The 22778-nt window shown below is 36.5% G+C and overlaps 1 protein-coding gene across 4 annotated transcripts in view; it reads right to left on the minus strand.

Moving 5' to 3' along the window:
• Positions 1-22778, minus strand: part of MTDH (metadherin) — a 34264-nt gene that overhangs the window by 10750 nt on the left and 736 nt on the right. The window contains exons 3-10 of one of the 4 annotated variants that reach the window (XM_050890991.1): positions 16625-16729; positions 12229-12310; positions 11585-11764; positions 9998-10066; positions 7219-7470; positions 4939-5025; positions 2844-2942; positions 364-488 (exon numbers count right to left, since the gene is read on the minus strand). In XM_050890991.1, the coding sequence (XP_050746948.1) occupies positions 364-488; positions 2844-2942; positions 4939-5025; positions 7219-7470; positions 9998-10066; positions 11585-11764; positions 12229-12310; positions 16625-16729 (999 nt within the window). The remainder of the gene's footprint in view (positions 1-363; positions 489-2843; positions 2943-4938; positions 5026-7218; positions 7471-9997; positions 10067-11584; positions 11765-12228; positions 12311-16624; positions 16730-22778) is intronic. The other 3 variants (XM_050890992.1, XM_050890993.1, XM_050890994.1) reach the window with 3 other exon arrangements.

Below are 22778 nucleotides of genomic sequence, written 5' to 3' on the forward strand. Positions count from 1 at the left end.
CTGGGAATGAAAAAGGCAACAGAGCACCACGTACTGGTGGCATGGAAATGCTGTTTTTCATACAGAGAATTAAATATTGTTAAGAAGTATTTATGAAAACAGACCTAAATCCTCTCAGTCTACAACAATAAGGTAATCCTTATATTATGGTGAGACAGTAAGATTTGACATGGAGCTAAGTGGCTTTCTCAATAACAACATTCAGCATTTTCCTTCTCTGTGTACACATTAAACACAATTGTGCTACTCTTATCAGTGTAAAAGAGATGAGAGATTACGTTTATCATCACCCTTAAGTTACTTTAAGAAATGGCAGTGGCAAGGGCAAAGTCTTGGAGCTAAGGAGAAAATATCACCTTTTACCTTCTGAACATCAGATATCTCTTCAGTTTGAGGAACAGAAGCAACTTTTTCTTCATCTACCCAGTTTCCCCACTCTTCTGCTGGTGCATTCCAATCAGAGCTGGGATCAGCTGAAGAGAGTCCATCTACAAAGATGAAAAATATTTTCAGGAATGTCTCCTTACTTTACAGGTGCTCTTGGACAGTTTAAAAATAAAAATAAAGTCATAAAACCACTTCTTGATATCAAGATATAAATATTCATTTCCTGTATTTCTGAAAAAATGTAAAGATTTTAATGATAGGTGGAAGACTTTTGTAAGTAATGAGTAAGATTTCGTTATTTTACAGAGCACTCAGATTACAAACTAGTCACAGCAGCAGCTAGCTAGATGCAATTGCTTTGAGATACTTTTCTAGACTATGTGAAGAGGGACAAATTTAAAAGTTGTTCTCTACCTTAAACCTTCTTCCTAGTTTGTGAAAAAATTAGGATGAACTATAATATTGATCAATCTTACCTTAGTAAGAATCCTTTACAAGTGATATATCTGAAAGTGTAAATCTTACTGAGCCAGAAGTCATCTTGTAACACTGACATTTTTTAATAGTCTTATTTTTTTCTGAAACTCTAAGTCCCAACTCCATTTTGCTATTGTTCATCTATGGATGGCACATATTTATGTTGTCACACAAGAATGATAAATTTAAAGGGTCAGTTATATAAAAATTAAAAATCTGAAGGGAAGAACTAAGCCTTAAGACTGTCTGTTTGGTAGAAAGTTACAGCAAGCCAATTTTAAAACAGAACACCTTGTAAAAGATTATCTTTTATTTCACATTTATATTAACATCACAAATATTTCTCACCCTCAGTCTATGCCAAATTGAAGGAGAAAAGGCAAACTTGGTCTGCCAACTACAGTGGGATTCAGTTTAAACGTTTGAAAATTAAGTCAAAATGAAAAGCAGTAATAAACCCAATTAAATTTACTGGCAAACATTATGAAACCAAAAATACACTAAGACATCTTAAGATTACTTATAATACTTTTCCACTTCTTGCTTTCATATAAAAATATCACCTCAATTACACTTACTTTGGAAACTAAAATTTACTGATTTGAAAAAACAATTACTGCCCAACATAACACTTTACATTTATTTACTGCCCTCTCACTAGATGCTTAAAGAAAAAAATCCATTCTTTTTTATTAATAATAGAAATTAGTAGTATTGGTACATACAGTTAATTTTCTTGTCCTGAACTTGATAAAGCAGTAAGGTGTATCTGTGTATCACATTGGCCTAAATTTCCATTATTTCCCCACTTCTGTTAGCGTACACGTCAAGTAGTTGACATCTATGACCGAATTACTCTATTAACAGAAGCTATAGTCATAAACATTCTATGCTCAGAAATGTGAATAAATTACGCTTTTGATAATATGTAAAGCTGATTACTTTCAAATGATTAACTGAAATGTGCTTCCCTTATCCTTAAACCAGATAAAAGACAAAAGATAAGTTTCAAAATGATCTGGTATCAGAGCAGTCATGCCAAGACTGGCAGAATTCAAGACTGCATCAATCCATTCCACTTTTGCAGTCATTAAACAAGAAATTGTTCTTAGAGAGAAGGTAACATGCAAGGCAGCTTTTCTGGTCAACTTCTTGACCAATTTTTCAGGTCAACCACCTAATGAGAGGCACTAAACTGTTTTTCTTAAACATTCTTAGATCTGACTGAATAAAGCTATCAATTACAAGGCAGTTCAAAAAGTGAATTTAAGGCCGAAAGCTTTCTTCACAGGTACAGTTTCACTAGGAAATATTGAGGAATGGCTGTAACTTTATTACACCACAGCCCTGTTTAGGGAGAGACTGTGGTAAGAACTACAAGAATATTTAAAAATTGGTAGGGAGGGGAAAGGGGAGAGTAAACACCAATTTTACTACAATTCCCAAGTCATTTCAGTGACTTCTATCCTGCATATGCTTTCTATACACTTAAGAATTTCCTAATGTTTGCTAAATGAGAAAGCAAGTTAGACTAAATACAAGAGTCTTACGTCACTTAAGTTTTCAGTAAGGTACAAAAACGTAAAAGCAAACTCTGACTCAAATGCAATCTGCTAACTGCTACGTCTTTTGTAGACTTTCAGTAGATTTTTCTTATCATTTGCAGTAAGACTGCTTTAATTGATTACCAAGATTTTCTAGCAAAACCCAGAACTACCTCAAAATGTATGAACTCTCTCTTTCACTTCTGAGTTTCAATATCCAAGTATTCTTCCTAAAAATTAACCATTTTCTATTATCATTCGTCAAAATACTTCTTCCTGCTTTCAACCGTCAATTAGCTTTACAGAAGTGAAACATTCCAGGTTTTTCTTCAGATGCTCACAACTGGCTAATACAAGTAGCTAATATAAGTAACTACACTTTAAAGTAATGGTAATTAACAAAATTTTGTTAATGAACATTTTAGAGGAACATACTTAACCCAGACCATTCGTCATCAACAGGGGGTTGAGCATGACTTAAATCCCACTGAAAATCAGAAGTACCAGCCTGAGAAACTGACTCACTGTTGGATCCTGAAAAGGAATAAATAAAATTGTACTTGTAAGTTAATAAGCTTCCTGAGTTTTCTTGGGTAAAGAAATTCCAATTGAAGTAGGAAAGGAAGACAGAAGGCTCAAAGAAAAAAGTCTAAGGACTGCACAGGACAGGAAAACTACAAGGCTCTTGAAAATGAGATATATTCAGAAAACAAGGGAACTGAAGAAGGAAGACAAAATTAAGTCAGGAGAAGAATACGGAAAAAAGAGATAAGAAGGGTGAATAACAGCAGCCTATAAGGCTTACAGCAGTCTCCTCAAACTGAAAAATACAATGAAATTTTATGGGTAGTAAAATTATTACCCTATATCAGTATGAACTCTTACAGGGAGAAGCTTAAAAGAAAAGAGTACTAGACAGAAACCTCATCAATTACATTGCAGATACAGCAATTAAATTATTCATTACTAAGAATCCAATTCTCATTTAAAGTAAAAGGTTTCAGAACATAAAAGCAGCATGACAAACAACAGTAACGCCAATATCAGGCATGATAACAGAAAGTGTTAGACATCTAACATCATCATTTTAAGAAAAACAAGGCATCAAACAGAAACCATTTTATAAAAAAATAAAACCAAAACCCCTTAATTGTGAGACTGAAAGAAATTAATATATTACTTTATGATGAGACTTACTTTTGAAATGAAGTTTAAATAGGACCATAGCTACCTGGGTGTGTCTATTTTATAAATACCTCTGCAAAAGATACCTCAGATGACAGGAACCTTGACACGTTCTCATTTTTTGCTAGCCAGTCACAAGAAAGAAGTATTTATTCATGTGGTTGCTTGGCATTAACAACATTGTTGGCTAAGGTGCATCAAAGATGATGAATATACTTCACTGTCTTCACACTTCTCTCTCAATTAAAGTTGGAATGGTGGTATCGCAGATGAATCTCAGATCAGTCTGTCATCCCACTTTCTTAACTAAACTTTCTTAAGTTTTAGCCTAGAGACTGAACTTGAATTCAAGTGGCTCCCTGGGAAATGTTATTTTATTAAAACTCTCTGTACAATTAAGACTTTGTTTCTTCTTTTTCTTTAAGACAAGGTTTCTGTAAGTTTTCATTAAGTGAACTGTTCTTTGGAAAGTCTGATAAATTAGACCTTGGCATTTACAACTTCTTTGTTATCCTGGCTCAGATGTGCACAGAGAATGAAGCACTCATGAGCTGTAGGACACCGAGCTTGAGTTCCACAGTTAAAAGACTGTAAACTGCAATACAAGTAAACATAGCCTAAGTGCATAAGCACTTGGCCAGCTACTTCCTAAAAGAAAATAGCCATGCCAAGCTTGTTAGATAACTGGAGTAAGCAAGCAAGAGCAGAAAACCTGACATATGATCCCTTTATTGTATAATAAATCACTGTAGCACTTACGTCAGTAGTTTAACACACAAGATTTGTTATGAAGTCAGGTTTGCGCTCTGTAGCAATTTCACCCTTCAAAACAAGAAAACCCCAGAGCTCAGCCTTCCCACCCATCTTACAGAGAAAAGACTCAAGACTTCAAATCCTGCCTATGGAACATATTTTGAAAGTAGTGCTTCAGCTCCTTGAAGGGGAAAAACCCAACCATCAAATAACAAATCTCCCAGAAGATCAGGGTAAACAAACTTTCCTAGAAAGCAATCTTCAGATCTCCAAGTTGAGACATTGCTCAGTGTTGCTCTCTCTTATGCCCATTATTTAGACTCAACACACAAACGGGAAGGCCACATAAGAAATATCACCTTCTTATTGATCTAGCTTTTCATTATCAATTTAAGAGTTACTTGATTGCGTAATTCGAGCATAACAAAAAAAGCTTTCTGGGCTTTCATAAAACGTCTTCCACCTGTTTCCAGTTAACAGTACTATTTTCAAAGAACAATGAGAAAGATGCATATTAACAACACTTGGCAAATTCTATTTCCACCTGGTGGAGTAGAAGAGAGTGGAAAAATCTTTGGAAGGGGATACATACCAGAAACTCCAGGAGTTAATCCAAATGAAGAGAAAGAAGTAGAATTCTGTTCAGAGGTATTAATCCTTGCATCCACATTCCAAGCAGCTGTGGGGAAAGGGGGAAAAAAAAAAAAAAAAAGGAAAAAACAAAACAAAACAACTTCACACAGCTGGCAATGTTGAAAAAGTTAGCTATTTAATTATGAATAGGGTCAGAAAAACAGTGGACATTCCAGCCATGTTAACATTTCACACAACTGAGGGCATATTTTGCTTATTATATCAGACAATCAGTGTGATAGAGATGCGACTATGAACACTCAGCTTGAAACAATTTTCAAGCTTTCTAAGATCATCTTCCCTCTACAGCCTTTTGTAGACATAAACTTCTCAAAGGAAAAGTAAATTGTGTTTTGAGCCCTATACTATTATTCTTCTTCCCATTACTGCAATCATCTAAGTTACTGAAAAGCGTATTTATTAACTCTGTAGATGAAACCTAGCTTGGAGCAAATTGTATATATGTTAAAGAACAGAAATGAGCTCAGAACAATTTTTGACAAATACGAGATACTGCTTAAAAATTAAGATACTTGACTGTTAAATGTAAGGTAGAAAATAAGCAGAAATAATCAGTAGCACTAGTGTGTCAAAAGGAACATCTCGTTCGAATGTGATTCTAAATAAAAGCTACTAGTAGCTTTTATTTAGAATTACATTTATTTAATTGGGGGAGGGCACTCAAAACTGGACATAGTATTCCAGATGTGGTCCAAGAAGTGGATAATCACTATCCTCAATCTACTGACTCCTGTTAATAGAGCCCAGAATACTGTTGGTGTCCTTTGCTGCTGGGGCCTATAGCTGGCTCATGTCCAGCGTGGTGTCCACCAGGACCCCTTATCCACAGAGCTGCTCTCCAGACAGTCAGTCCCCAGCCAGGCGTGCTTCCTACCCAGGTGCAGCACTTCACATTTGTCCTCAGTGAAGTCCCTCAGGTTCCTGTTGGCCCATTCCTCCAGCTGGTTTTGGTCCCTCTGGATGGCATCCCTGATCTGGACTGTATCAACCGGTTCCCCCCTCCCCACTCAAGTTTGGTATAATCTGGGAATCTGATGTGAATGACACTCTGTTGCCTCCTCCAGGTCATTTATAAAGATGATAAACAGGACAGCTCTAAGTACAGAGCCCTGTGATATCCCCCTTGTTACCAGCCTCCAGGTAGAGTATGACTCACTAACCACTACCTTTGAGCCTGACCAGTTTTTCAACCATCCTAACTTGGATACAATAATACTGTGAGAGACAGTGTTGAAAGCATTACTAAAGTCATCATAAAAGACGTCCACTGCTCTCCCCTCACCCACAAAACTAGTCATTTTACCAGAAGCAAATCAGCCTGGTCAGGCATGATGTATTCTTGGTAACAAAAGCAACAAGCTGGTCACAGTCACTAAGAACTACCTTATTAGAATATACAGCAGAATACAGCTAACTGGAATATGAAAAAAGCCCTTTGCCTCTACTTGGCAATAGTAAAGCTTCCAATGGTATAGCAGGTCCAGCCACAGGAACCTCATTTCAAGATATGAGAGACAAATAAAAGAGGTCTAGACTAAAGCAACACTGCTGACTACAAAGGAACACTGCTTTCCAGAAGAGACTAGGATCACAGACTGAAGAGTGGGAAGGACCATATTACAGCATCTACTAATAAGTTGAAGATCGTTGCCCAGAGAGAAATGAAGAATTCTCTTCATTATTATTATGGACAGTACAACTGATAAAGGCAAAAAATTGTACTGGAGAAGACTGAAAACAATTTATAATAAAAAAACCCAGTGTAACACTGAACATCACGAGAGCTGAACAATCTTTATGCCTGGAGCCTAAACAAGCATCTGCTAAAAACAAACACATTGATTTGATCATGTTGGATCAACAAAATAGACTTATGGCCTGGGTTTTAAGACATTCATTAAAAAAAGAAGTTACACCTCAAAATGGCTTAGTACTCACTTTCAGAATTTTAGGAAAGTGATATAAAAAAATTTCATTCCTTCACAGAAATAATTTTATTTCAGATAAACTCCAGAAACCCAGTTAAACTGTAAACAGAGACATAGACATTAAGCCATCAGAACTTACAGTACGCAGAAACCGCTTAGTTCACATTTCACTAGACCACTCCAAGATTTTTTTAATGTATAAACATAAAGCTATATAAGAGATTCACTACTAAAAAATATACTTATGTAAAAATGCTTAAGTGAAGCAAATTTTCTTCGGAGTAGCTTACCAATAGGAGTGAACAAAGAACGCTCTTTCCAGGGCCTGCCCACCAGGGTTACACCCCAGTCCTTTCCATTTCCATTAGCATCTCCAGTGTCCTGGCCCCAAGCCGATGCCTCAGTCTTCCTCTTCCCAGCTGCAGTTGAAGGAACAGATGTCCATTTCTCCTCCCCTACACCAATCTGTGAGGAGATTTTTACAGACTTCTCATTCCAGCTTCCTCCATTTACTGTATGGCTTTCACTCAATCCTGGAGAAACTTAAATACAAGCATAATGAAAACATTATTTTAAATAAGAACTGGATGAAGAATTAAAATACTACTTATGTGCACATACACTTAACAATAAAAAAAAGAAAGTACAAATGAACAGCAGCTTTGCTACACCAGTGTGATACAGAAGAGCTGCTGCTCTGTCTCAGCTGATTTTCCAGCTCAGATGATATGCACCATCTGTCTACTAACTTGAAGAGTGAAGAAAAAACAGCACCAAACTGTACTCTCCTTCGTGCGTCCCTTTCTTTATAGGGCTGATATCTTGGTGAACCAGTGCCTCTAGATTAAAAAAAAAAACAAAACAAAAAACGGGGGTGGGGGTGCTTCCAACACTGCCAGGTAATTTCTCTTACAGAGTATGGTGATGATTTGTAGAAAATTCCGTGCACTAAATGGAGAATAATTTCTGTTTCATAACTGCATACAGCAGTTCTCTAAGCAGGAAGTAGAAGAAATGACCAAGGATTAGAAAATGCTTCCCAAACACTACACAGGATTTAGAAAGAGCATAGCAATTGTATTGAACGTAGTGTCCATCAAGGTTAGAGGAAAAAATCATGGTAACACTCTCAAAATAATTTATAAGCAATATGTTTTACATTATACTAAGGTAAAAAAGACCACAAGACTGCAACAGTCTACCCTGATGAGAAATTACTAGCCGTAGCAAGTTTAATGTATACTTTGAGAGGAGTCAGTAGTACACTGAGACATAAAGATCATTATAAAACTTTTTTTTTATGTCCCTATAAAACAAAGGCTAATGGTCACCTGGTGCACCCAGCCAGATCTCCTATATATCACAAACCTTTCTCAAAGGGCTTTGTATATGAAATCCTCTCTCTCTTTTTATATATGCAGCGTAAACAACAGAAAAATTGCTGATTTACAAACAATTAAGAAATATCTGCATATTGCAAGTGTAACACTTAAATAGTCAGCCAAAACCCGATGCACAAGTCAGTCAATATCATATGCCAACAAAAACTACACACCAAATATTTTATTCCTCAAATGAACTCATAGCTTCGGCAGCATGAATATGCCACATTCAAGGTGGCCTCACGGGCAAGGAATTGATTAGGTGAGATAGGCCTAGATTTTCTCAGACAAACCACTTCCAAACACAGACACCTGTAAGGTCACCACTGCTGTACCTAACAACACTGCCCTTTCTCCACAGCACTAACATTGTCCGTGTCAGTCAATGTCCTCTAAGGGTAATACGATGTCTTACGGGAAGGCAACAACAAAAAGAGCAAAGACACAGAAACCAAACTGTAGCTGGTAGAAAAAACTCTTTTGCAACCTTGCAAAAAGACAGCTGAAGTCCTGAAGCAGGAGCTTGATTATTCTGTGTTTATCATACTACTCTCCTGTCACAAACATTTACTTCTATATGACCAGCAAGTTTTCACAGAATCACGGAAAACTTAAGATTGGAAGGGATCTCTGGAAGTCACTTAGTTCCACCTTCTGCTCAAAGCACAGCTAACTTCAAAATTATACCACATTATTCAAGTTCTGGAAATCATAAAGGCTGGTAGTTCAAAGCATCTCTGGGCAATCTTAAGAGCAGCTTTTTTCCTCATGGCCAGTCAGAATTTCCCTTACTGAAACTTGATTATTGCCTCCTGTCCTCCTATTATGCACCTCTGAAGAATACAGCTCCTTCCTTCTGTGCTATGGTCCAGGAAGTTTGCATGTGAAGTAAAGCTCTCAAAAAATAGCAAAGTGATTCACTTTCTGGATCTGGGTGATTTTAGTAACTCATTTGTTGACTTGCTTAATTACGCTAACTACTTTTTGTTAAAGCAACACCACTAATGTTTGCTATGAGTAAGAAACAACCTTCAAGTACTACTATAGCAGTATCTCTTACTAGAAAACTGCTAAGATTCACTAGTCGATCAGTCTAAAAATAGCCAAATATTTTAGCAATTACATGTATGACACAATATCATGTGTATTTATTTATAAATACACATTTATATTTAAGTACTTTCAAAATGAATGTATTTAAAGTATGCCTCAAAGGAGTATGTAAAGAACTGAGTAACTCACGTGTATACAATCTGAAACAAGTGCAAACTTTGCAATAATCAGGACTGGTATATTTGAGCTCTTTGCAGTTACCTATATTAAGTTTTTCTTTGAGCAAATAATCAATTCATTAACACAAAAAAGTGAGTAAGTTAGAAAAGCTAGCATGAAGAATTTAAGTGGAGCTTGAGAATAAGCTTTACTGTTCTGAAACAATTTGTATAATAAGTAATCTGTCTGAAAATTCTAGATACTGAGTCCTTTTTCTACACGTAACAGACTGTTTTCAAGCTGTTAAGAGGTAACTGCAACTTAGAGTATAACATTTGCATAGCCAAAAAAGCCAGCCACATAATAAAGTTCCAGATCAGTAACTGCACAAAATCCTGCACCGACAGTTTGTGTTTTCACCTCTGCAAAACACTTTTCTAGTTACTTAGGATGCCTAATAATGAAAGCCTTTTACCTTGTGGAATTGATGACTCCCCCTTTGCAGGTTTAGAGCTGCTAACTTGTGCATTCAGAAGTGCATCACCTGATCATGAAGAGGAAACAGAGCTAGAGTAAATTCTTCCAAATAGCAACACCTATAAAAGTCTTCTAAAAGAGTATCCACTACTGATATTTTAAGGAAAAAAAAACAAACCATCAATACCTCAAAGTAAATTAGACACTTCCAGAAAACTTAAGAATAAAATTAAAATGCTCTATTTTTTATTATTTGTGTTTATTTTGCAGACAGAATGAACTCAAAACTGATTTAGGGCCTATAAACCAAGCAACCGCAGATTTCAAAGAACTCTAGCTAGCTTCCCCAAGAATGGAGAGCAGAAATCTAAAACAGAGGCTGTCATTCTCAAGCAAAGGGCAGTTTTAATTATTTCAGAAATATATAGCTATTTCTAACTTCTACCTTACCATGAAAACACTAGATACAGCTGAATTCTTTTCAGATTAGGCTGGTACAAGGTGATACATGAGAACATACGATGCATAAAGGACTCTGGCTGGAGAGGTTACAGTAGTTATGGCTAGGCACAGAGTACATAGACAGTTGGAATTACCATTTCTTTAAGCTGTTCGTATGTAAATGGACAGAAAAAAAGAAAACAGGAAACAACTGATCTAGTCCTCAAGGACAAGAATCATGCACTCAGTCAAGATGCAAACAAGTGTCAATAAAAACACTAGGTAAGGCATGCAAATTTCAATAAATTGTTACAAGGTACCAGGTAGTTGCTAGGCTCAGTCTTTTTGTCACTTTGCTAGAACATCCAAGTTTCATCTAATTAAAGCACCACATGTATCACTAGGTTAAAAGTATGTTAGAAAGCTAAACTGTTTGTGTCTTCACATTCTTTTAGCTTCTTAAACGATTTCTCAGTTGCAGCCAAATATGAATTCCTGTGCCTACACACGGTTTAAACCAGCCCATGCAACTTTTTTCTGAAACAGCAGCAGCCATAGAAGCTAAAGCCTACATTTCCTTATTGAATCCTTAGCTATAATAATTGATTACTAAATCTCAGCCAGATGTGCCCCACCATTATGAACAGCTTTTGTAGAGGTACTACTAAATCTATGTTGGAAAAAAAAATGTCTACATGTTAAGCAGTGAATGATCTGTAAAGAGAACTCATGGGCATAACCTTCCCACAAGGAAGTGTTCAAAAAGTTGAGGAGTTGGTGCTGCCTGCAGCAGTGCTGAGGGTGCCTTTGAAGTTTCCATAAAGGGCAGAGTCAGCAGAGCACAAGTGAAGGAATGGGGACATATGCCTATGCAGCTGTGCAGTTACTGACAGAGCACCAGTGTGGAGGACAGCGTCTCAGCCACTTACTCCAGAACATTCTCTCCTGAGCTTCCCTGAAAGCATGGCTCAAAAAAAGGGGGAGTTTTACACAATGAAGAGTACCTTTACACAGCTTGAAATAATTTCCTCAAGAGTTACACCTCCAAATATACCTACTGTACATCCAAAACAGAGTCACTATTTAAGCATTCAAGTAAAGTTATCTTTCTAGAACACGTTCACAGACCTATCGACCATCATACCTTTATTTTTTCTGAGACCAACCGGAAGCGATGGTGTAGGCATCAGTTGTTCAATGGATATAGTAACTGTATTTTCCACCCCTTGGAGATTTGATTCTCCTGAGCCACTGTCAGTCAGCACCTTGTCTCGCTTACGCTGCTGTCGCTTCTCTCTGTTACTGATTTTCGTTTCCCAGGTTCCTAAAACATCCCCCAAATGAAAACATCACTAAATAAGTCAGAGAGCAAAAAGGAAATAGTTTTAGCTTCTTTCATATCAAGCTGAAGTCCAAGTACAGGTTCAGTTTAAAAGTAACAGGCATGGCAGTCAACTTCAACATTAGTTTGAAAACATGAACAACTGGCCAAAGTTTTTCTGGATGCAATGTGATAATACTTTGCTTCACAGAGCAAAACATGAACAACATGAGGGCCCTACTATTCTCAACTTCTCAGTTTTTCTAAGTTTAACTTAAAAAAATCAATTGAAGTTATTAAATACTGTTGTTTCAAAGATCAGATTTCCAGATACAATATGCAACTATGGAGTTATGACAAAATGAGTTCCTTATGGTTCTTTATGAAGCACAAACAAGTAAATTTTAAACAGCATTTAATCCAAAATATGTCTAATTGCATTTTTTGTGTGTGTTTGTGTTCAGTACCTTCATCAACTTCCTTTCCATCTAGACGTGACATATCCTGAACCGTTTTAGCATCTCCCTTTGATTTCTTTTTTTTCTTTGACTAGAATAAAAATAAAACATTACCTTAATAATTACTTAGTGATCACTTGTCATAGTGGTTTAGAATTCCACCCCCCTGAAATACAGGAGTAAATTTGAAACAGATTTTCCTGAACAACCCTCTGTATGGACAGTCCCTTGAAAGGAGTACTAAACAATACTAATTGGTAAACATAAGTTAAGACTATTGAAGTAACATGAAAGACTTACGCGGTACACAAATGGCAGGTGGGGGGAAAAATTACTTATGCTACAGAGCACAAAGCCTGGTGGAAGAAGCTATGCTGATGGCATCACAGTCACAGAGGAGTAATGAACTGTTTGGCAGGCAGATCCCACTCTGGCAAAATTTGTTTTGTGCAGAAGCAAGTATAAAGTTATACATGGAGAAATAAATAATGCCAGTGACTCCTTTAAAAAAAGTGGGTAAGAGCTTGGAAAATTACTTCAAAATAGGAACTGTGATTAGAGTCCATACAACAGATATACAGGGTTTTTTCCCAAGGTTTCACCAGTTATGGCTTCTTGGCTATACAAGCAGAGATAAACAAAGAGGAGCAGAGATGACTACTTCTGCAAGCAGTTTTGCTGCAACAGGTAGCAATATAAAGTGTTAAAAAGATAATATTGAGAAAAAAAGATGAAAAACGACCCACGATATTAGAGAGTATATGGCAGAAAGCCTTGGAGTTTAATCTTTTGATAAGCTAAAGTGATGGCAAATTGACTTGACTACCTTCTTAGAAAGAAAATACAGTACTGAAAAACCTTTCTTCACTAGATTGAAAAGCAAGAACTACCAGATAAACCTGAATGAAAAAAACCACAGACTTTTAAAAGAAAGATGGTTATCCACTCAAATGTTATAAGGGGAACTATTCACTGTCTCTGGAATATTCCAATAAGGATATTCTAAGAACGCTGGATATCTTTCTGGAATACATGCTTCTGCCAGAGTAAGACTAGTAATTGCCAGCTTCATACCCGAGTTCAAACTATATGATTTTCTAGTCTTAGATGTCCAAGAAGAGTATAACAATCTCTCTAGAATTCAGAATTGGTAACAGCTAAATTATCACCACAGCTGCAGCACATATCCTACGGGCCCACAATGGCATGCAGTTCACATGCTTTTGAGTTAGCGTGCCCAAAAAGTATCGTGTAGCTTCAATATAGGTACTGAAAGCAGCATAGGTTGTTAGTGTAGCACCAGAGATAATAAAAATTTCACTGCTTATATGCAATGCTGTGCCAACACACCTATAACACTTAGGGAACTGACAAACAGTTAACTCATGGTTTACTGCATTAGGGGACCCATAATACAGATGGCACCCAAACTGAATTATCTCACTTATTTGCTCAGCAGACTACCTTTACCCACATACCAGCTATCCAACTTCTGAAAAGTCTCCAAAAGAGAGGGCTAGTTTCAAAAGCAACCCAAGAAGAACTGGTTCTAAGAATATGAACAAGCCAAATTATTTGCCAGAGCATCTTCTAAGGAAAGAATTAAAAAAGAAAGTGAAAACCAGCATGAAAAACAGTTATGAATTGCTTCTTGGAGCTCAAGCAGAGGAAAGATTAGTCAGGTTGTACCTACGTCTCCCATTTTCAGCTACATTGAGAATAGAAGTTGAGGTCTTAGAGTCTCCCACCCACAAAGCTGTAACTATCCAACTGTCCTCCGGCACTAAGAGAACACCTGAAATGACCTCAGTCGTCTCCCAGACAGCAGTTTAAGATGACTGCTCCTCCAAGTTATAACTCCAGTTTCTTAAATAACTAGCTCCTACAGAGGTATCAACATCATATTTTACACTTCTCATGAAAACATCAAAGTTTAACAGTTTCAAAACCAAGTCTGTTACTAACACACACTGTTTTTAAAAAGATCAAGAATTCAAATCTTGAAAATATATTTACTTTCCTAACCTGAGTTACTAGAACCTGATCTGAGAAACTAGAACCATAGTTAGTTATCCAATTTACTCATCACCTGCCAAACTTAGTGCTGTAACAGCCGCTATCTTGGTAACTGACTGAAACAGCAAGAGATGTTAAAGGTTACTGAGCAAGCTAGCTAGTCATTTTGCAGAAGCCTATTCATTCAAAGTGTCACCTTCTGCAACACAGAAAGCTGCCAGTGTTGGCTCTGCCGCCAGCCAAGGAGCACATGAGGAACTCAGCAGGCCTGCCAAAATTTTTTTAAGTCTTTAAGATGCACTGCCCCCCATGCAAGAATAATAAAAAATAAACCTTTCTTCCTCATCCCTAATGGTCTGTTTATTTCCAGTATTCAAGACAAGGCAGTTGTGTGTTTGCAAAGAGAATGGGCAATGAAGTTTTAACATCCTGCAATCTCATCCACAGAGTCACTTCTTAGATACACACCCTTACACTAAAAACTAAAAAAAACCCCCTTGTACTGTGCAAGTCACTAAAATAGGAAAAAGGGAAGAAACTATTCAAAGTGTTAAGAGAATCATAAACCCTATGAACAGCCACAATCCAGACATTACCCAAAGCTTCCACTCCCCCTAAAGCAGAACAAGAGGATACAACTTAAATGACTATCCTGAGAAAACATGCATGAAATTCACAACCCTGAAGCAGCTAAGAAATACAGAAACACAAAGGGAGTGCGATTTTCATTGAAAGCATATATTCAAGCACAAAAAACCCCACATGCCCTTCAGGTCATAGATTATATATATTCATATATCTACACACATGCACATACTACTTAAATCCCACCCATTGACTTATACCACCCATCCCAAGCTATACAAAGACACATACACAGGACCCCTTACAATCTTCACAGGTTTATAATGTTATAAATGTAACGGATGCCCTGAGAGACTTAACCAAATAATCAGATGCCTGCAAAGTTACCTGTAGTTTAAAGAAAGTTCTTGGGTATGTTTTTAATTGAAGGGTAACAACTCCTGAGGCAATCACGCTTTTCCCAGGGTTCCCCAAAGTGATACATAAACATAATTAGTTGATTAAGCATTCATATCCGTATAGTGGTACTGATTTCCTGGAGCTGCAGCTTCAACTTAACATTTTAAAATTCAGATCACTATGTTTGCAATTTTAAGATAAAGCTCGAGTTTAGCATTTAAACACCTTACCTACTTGAGATAAAGTGAAAGTTGAGAAGAAAAATATAGTTATTCCTTCAGGATCAAATTTTATTATGTTCTTGAAAAAAAACCCACAAAGTCAATCTGATATGCAACACATGAACAAGAGAAGGAAGTGCACAGCATGAAATTTTAAGGCAAACCCATTTCACAGAAAAGTCTATTTGCTAATGCTAAAAATATTTAGAGCCCTATAGCCAACTAACAGGATACAGTCTTTTAGCCAACATACTAACGGCAAAAGAAGTTATTATAGGATAGTCAAGTAAGTTAATTAAAGCTTGAACGAGCTAAACAAATTACAATAATCAACTACTGTTTTCTGACTGTTTATGCATAATAATTTATTTTTCCAACACTCCTCAGTATAGTTAGAACAAATGCATTTTGTTGAAGAAAATAAATCAGAAATCCATGACAGTAGGAAAATTTCATGCACAATGTTAGCAAAAGAACCAAGCCAAAAATTATCATCAAAGGCCTATCATAAATATACCCATGTTGCCTACAAAAGACAGCATTTATGATAAGGCTAGAAGATATTAGTCCTCACGGTGCAAAAAAATAACATTGCCATTAGTATGGTTACCTTTTAGATAAAGCTACAGATCAAGCTTTAAAAAGATGTTTTTAATGTAGCTGTTCAATTTGCATAACAAAAAGCTCACACCAGACTTCAAAGCCCATATTTGTCGTCAGAAATTGAGAACTCTAATCACTAATGGATACATCTGACAAGAAATAAACAGGCACATGGTCTTAATCCTTTGAATAGCAGTCACCCAATTGTTAGACCATTTACAAGCCACTTAACAATACTATCATTATGCTGTATCTCCACAGAAGCCAGCAAAGATGAAACACAAACTTAATTTCTGTAGGCTTAACATTTTCACGTGGTGAACAGAGATATCAGTGTTTAGCGGGGGGCAGGGAGGGGAGTTTGCTTGATGCAAACATTCCATGATAAGGCATGATCTCAGAGGTTAAGAAAATACTAGTTTAGCTCTTTCCAACACCAAATTAGATTAGTACTCTTCATAATAAAAAATATGCCTCTTCACTCATGTGAGTAACAGGATTTCAAATCACAAATAGAGCTATTAGATATTGAAATAACGTGCGCTAAACTTTGACATTGTCATTTCATATCCATAACTGACCTTTTCATTCTTCTTTTCTGTGTCCACAGGCTGCTTTACGTTTTCTTTACGGACAGTTTGTATTACTTCATCCTCAGATACATCAAGGAAAGACCGTCCATTAGGCTGTGTAAACAATAAGTGTGAATAATAAAAAGTTTGGAGAAAGCAGATGAAGCAAAGCTCAAATTACACTATTACTGAAATGCAACTATTTGTTGACTGAAAAATGCTCACAAGGTTATTAAGTAAAGCAGACAGAATCATGGATTGGAGCGCAAAATATCTACTGCAATTCTATATGTACTAAACATAGAAATGAGAAAGGAAAGAAAACAGGTCTCCTCATTTCACCTCAATCCTACTCAACACAGGAATTGTTTATCAAAAGGTAAATTTCTGAAAGTTACCAGCTTTCAGAGCAGCCACAGTTCTCTGTAGCTGTTCTGAAAACTGATTCAGAGCAGCCACAGTTCTATGTGCCATAAATCATCTAATTAAATGAACGCATTTACCACTTTGTAGCAAGTTCAGCAACAGGCTGAATTTTTAAAATAATTTCTACCTTGACCAAATTTCTGCAATTTCTACCTATGCATATCCCTCACAGCTCATTTCTTTCAGAAGTTAAACTTCATAGTAGAACAGAAATTGGAAGTCAAACACGAAGCATGACTAAGCATGACATCCCATTGTTCTTTTCAGACAGACTTGATTATAGGCATTACGTTAGTCTACCATTTTCCCCTCATATAATAAAGGAAAGAAAATTAGCATGTATTATTTAACATATAAAGTTAAAACTCTGGACAGTCATTAAGTTAGTCTTTATCATCACCTTTGACAGCAAAGGCATACACCTTAGCCTATATATTCCCTATGCAAAAATGTAGTTATTTTTAAAGTCATGTTTATTGTTAACAAAAAGCTATGACTGAAGTTACCGTGCTTAACTGCAGAAAAGATGAAAATAAGCAAAGCATTATACTACTGTTAGCCATTAATTTCACTGAAAAACAATTGTCAAGAGTAGTATTTGATACTGAGTCCACACAAATTTCATACCGATTCATTCATAGTGATTCAGAGAAATTAAATTGAAAATTAAATAAGACATTAAGCATAACTACTTCATAGTTGCTTTAATTTCTGCAATTTCTTTTTAAATAAAGTTCAAACTATATTATCGTTAGGTTTTTTTGTTATTAAAAACCCAAAAGCTATTTTAACTCTGCATCACACAAACCTGATTGCTTTAAAGTAAAACAAAGGCCATATTACAACTTAGTGTGACCTATTCCTTCAAATATCAGATCTGATCCTCTGTTTAAGTGGTACAGGTATTTGAGTCTTGCCATGTTATACTATGCTTACAAATCACCCTTGGCATGATTTCACCAGTGCACAACATAGTATTGCTTACTGTAGTTAGCCAGCATGCCAACTTCTTATTTTGTAACTATTAATAGAAATTGAAAGATCAGGTCACCTAACCCCTCTTCTCCTGCAACAACCAGCTTTAAACTAGACTTTTCATATCTAAGATGCAGTACATTTCCCTCAGCATTCTGAAAATGAAGTATATTTTACAGATCTGTCTCTCAAAGCTCTCTCTAAAAGTTCCTCTCAACAAAGCTCACAGTACTCGATTCCACAGGGATACCAAAGACCTGATATTCAATCTTGAAAATAACCCGCTGCCAAAAATCACTTCTTGAACACCTCTATTTTCTCCAGAGTCCGCACAGCCATGTTATTAGTGGTGTGATGTCTTTCAATCCATGTTAGTACCCGTGATGTTTAAGACCTTAAGCTGGAGAAAGAATCACTATTTCTAAGTTATTTAGCTGTAGAGTTAGATAACAGATTTGCTGCATCTAGTATTGGACTTGTGTCAAAAATGTTTACAGCCAGCTAACTTTTTTAATTCTGTACCTTGCTTTGCTCCTTTGCTATTACATATATACCTTAAATTGAAAATCACTTTCTTAATCCCTCTCAAAAATTCAACAGATAAAAGATTTAATCTTTCATTTCAGAAAAATTCAGCTGTTTCTCTGAAGTAATAAACTAATTCATATCCATTAAGAACCCTCTGGAAAAATTCATCCACATGACTTTAAAATGCTGTCTGATCATCTGATCATGTAAACAACAACTACTAGAAATACGTTTAAAAACTTGTACTTTGATACATTTCTCCCTGAATGTATCCCTGAATTGTAATAGTCTCCTTTTCAGTGGAAGCTTTCCACATTTATTTTCTGCCCACAGATGAATCATAGAGTTTTAACCAAAATTCATGTGACCATTTTTGGATATACCAAAGACAGTAACAGAAGCGGGAAAGAAAAAGAGCTTTTCTACAGTATCCAGAAATGGTTTTTTTAAAAGACAACTACAGCCAAAAAGATTAAGTTTAAAACATTATGGTAATATACTAAATGTCCACTGACAGTATTAATTCATTAAAATTGTGCAATTTATTATATGTCATCTTTTTTTTCCCTCATCCTAAAAGCTACAGGGAAGATGCAACAAGGCAGAAATAGTGCTGTCAATAACACTACTGATTTCTGAACGTATTTCTTGCCCACTGAGCTTAAAATCCCAATATTTAAATAAACTTTTTTCACACACATTTGAGGACATTGTTTCTTGATAATCCAAAAGTAGAATAAAGGTTTTGCTGAGACTGTTAAAATGAAAAATATTGTTCTTTAAATACGGTACAGTGCAATAGATAACTCAGTTTCACATTTCAAATGTCAGTAATGAAATTGCTACCATCTGAGTCTTACAAGGCCATATTAGCCAAAGTCCTTACTTATACATTATAAAGATATGCCTACTTAGAACATCTTTGGCCAGAGAAAGAATCTGTTTACCAATATTATTTTCTGTAAGCTTCTCTTAAGAAAAAAAAACTAAGCAATTTTCTCTTTGAGCACTGGAGAACCCTACAGCCCTACATCTCCTGCAAATTGACAATTAACATACACACAAAACCAATGTGAATATCAGTTTAAAGTATGAAAAAGTCTTTATGCGGTCTAACTCCAAGTGCAATAAGCATAAAAGTCATAGCCTGAAAAGTTCTTTCAAACAGACCAAGTAGGAAACTTTCTCAAATGAATGCAAATGCTTTTACTAAAATGTGTAGCATTTACTGTCCAGAAGTACTTCAAACAATAGGAAGTACATAGTCAATTTGGTATTTTCTACATCTACAAATAGATGGTATGAATTGCTTTCTAAAGCTGTAGCACAGTACAGAAAATGGCTACTCTCAAGTTTCTATGGTGTTTTGCAGATTGTACAGAAACCATGTAAGAATAGTTTCACCTTTTTCTGCTAAAGGTTTAAAAAGTAGAAGAGAGAGGCACAGCATTATTCAGAAAGGAAAGGAATTAAAATTAAAGATCCAGAGATTTTTGGAAAGAAAAAAAAATTCTTAACAGGGGCCAAAGAACTCTGTGATAGGAGACAAAGAGCTCTGCCCCTGCCACAAGCTTAAAAAAAACCCAAACAAAAAAAGGGGGGGGGGGGGGGGGGGGGGGAGAGACAGAGAGAGAGAGAAAGGGGCTTCAGGTTTACCACACAGAATCTAAAGTAAGGATACCATGATACTACCTTGCTCCAAGCAGCTGGAGAAAGCCAGAACTGGCTCTGTAAGCTATAGCGTTAATGAACGCTATACTGTTTCAGCTTCATTTTTATCTCAGTCTGCCCATAGCAAGTAAATAAACAGAATCTCAGAGTTGCTACTGTATGCAGTCAATGCAGTGCTATTCAACTAAACTTATTTTACTAAAAATATCAGTTAAGTTGTACCCTACCTACACAGGAACTGAATAAAGCCACATGCAAGAAACAAAGCAATCATACTCTTCCTCAGAAAGTGTACAGTGAAGAACATTTCTGATCCTGACCGATGAGAGTTATGCATCACTTGCCATACGATGAGCTCAGTAATTCTGTATTAAAGTAACCCTATGGCTTTTAATTAGACATCTGTAGTGTGCTCTTTAATGCTACAGACCAGTTGCTCTAAGCTTTCTGAAATGCCCGCAATGGAAATCTAGACCCTGGCATAGCAAACACTGTAGTAAACCTACTGATAATAAGCTTACTCTTTTCCCTTCACGGACCTCAGTATTAGCATCACAGCATACAAAAACACAAGACAAAAATGACTAGGCAGCAATCACTAAGAATTTTTGTTGCATCTTTAAATTTCCAATGTTATTTTGAAAATTTTTCATGTGAAAGTCAGAAAACATTGGGACATGCTAATACAGGTCTCTATGAACTTATCTTGGAAAATGAGCATGAGGCAGGCCTATTAAACTTTACCACTGGTATAAACTTATTTGTACTACAGTTAATGATTCAGTTTGCGCATTTTCTTTTTGGAAGAGGTGTGGGGGGGTGTTTCACCTCTGCATGGAAATAATGAATACAAAGTACTATAAAAATAACTTTAAAAATCTTAAGAATACAGAATGACAGCTGAAAAGCTATTTTACTCTTTTGATTATGAAAATATTTGCTCTTACACAGCCTTAACTTTCATTATTTTGTGCCTGAGTAAACCAAGCTTGAAACAGTACAAGTACTTATATTCACCAAAAATGTCAGTTAGTTAAGTTTTATATAAAATTAATACGAAGTTTGCTTTTATGAAGCCCAGCACTACAGAGCATTGTCAAGTTAACAGTGTATCTACCTCTTCACTCTATCTTCTGTCGAGGCATTTTTTAATGTCTTCAATGATGACTTGCAAGAGTTTATGCTTTGTTTTTATACTAGAGTTTAAAAAAAACAAGCAAAATCTAAAGTATTTCTAGGATTAGTCTTTGTTTTCAAGAAGGCATAACAGATCTACTAAATCTTGAAGGATTTGTTGTTCCAGATGGCAAAAAAAATTGCATCTTTAACGTGCCTTCTCCAAAATGGAGACCTAGCTACACTGGAAAGATTCTGAATCACAATGCTTCCTCTTCTTGGCGCTCAGCGTTCAGTCTCTTGCAACTTCCAGAATCAACTTCAGTAGTTCACTGCTCAAAGACAGGTTGGTGGCGTATGCAGTCTTTTTTTGTTTTCTTTTAAGATATTCTAGCCTTAACCTCTCATTAAAAAAACCCAACAAACTTCTCAAGTCTTAATACTGCCACAGACTCAAATGAAGGTACAAACCCATCTTCTCTCCTTTTTCTGGTCATAAGGTAAACAATTCAGATTTTATAGAGCAAGATATAATTAAAAGACACAGTTGTAACAGGCAAGGGACATCTGCTGCACTTTCGTTCCTATAATCCATTTGGACATAAATAGGATTACAAACATAGTAACAATATAAAAGCTATAGAAGCAATCCCTTCAAGCCCCAAAACTATGATAACTGGAAGCTTTAAAAGGACAGTTGATAATTTCTGCATTCTACTAATTTTCTCATTAAGTGCACGTATAATGTCAAAGATGGAAGGTTCCCACACCACATACCAAACATTTAAAAAAAAAAAAAAAAAAGAGGCAGGAATGATCTGTTTTTAAAGGAGATGATCCTTACCGTAACAACTAAATTAGACATATTCCTACTAAGGCAAGCTCACAAGACTGAAGTTAACACGTTCTGTCGAAAAGACACAGCAAAAAGCCTTACTCAAATTTGAATCATCACAGCATTTATGGGGCTTACAATGCTGCTTCCAATAGTCTATACCTGCCTGGACTGCAACTCCTGGCTTGAAATTCTAAGCCATACTAAGGTCTCCACTACTGGCTCCTAACCCTGCAAGCATTCGATGAATAATAAAAAAAACCAATGCTGTCATATAATTCTTGTTTCCATTAAAAAGCTTCTAAAAAGAAACAAGCGTTTTCCTCATCACTCAGGACTATTAACGTGTAATTTCCGTGTGTGCGCGCTGCTCCTCCAGGTTTTCAAAGCAAGTAACCCAGACGACACGAGAGCTCCAGAGCAGACAGTCAGGACCCCCTCCCCCCCATCCCTTCCACAGGCCAATATCACTCAGGTGAATCGCACGGCGGCTCGGGGGGGGGGGGGCTCTACGGCCTCCAGACCTTGCGGTCGGTCCCCACCGGTGCCTATCTGACCGGCAGGCGTGTCACCGAGCAGAAGGCACCGGGGACAAGGCCTGGGGAGAGGCAG

This window comes from Gymnogyps californianus, chromosome 2, assembly GCF_018139145.2.
Source record: "Gymnogyps californianus isolate 813 chromosome 2, ASM1813914v2, whole genome shotgun sequence".
Lineage (NCBI taxonomy): Eukaryota > Metazoa > Chordata > Aves > Accipitriformes > Cathartidae > Gymnogyps > Gymnogyps californianus.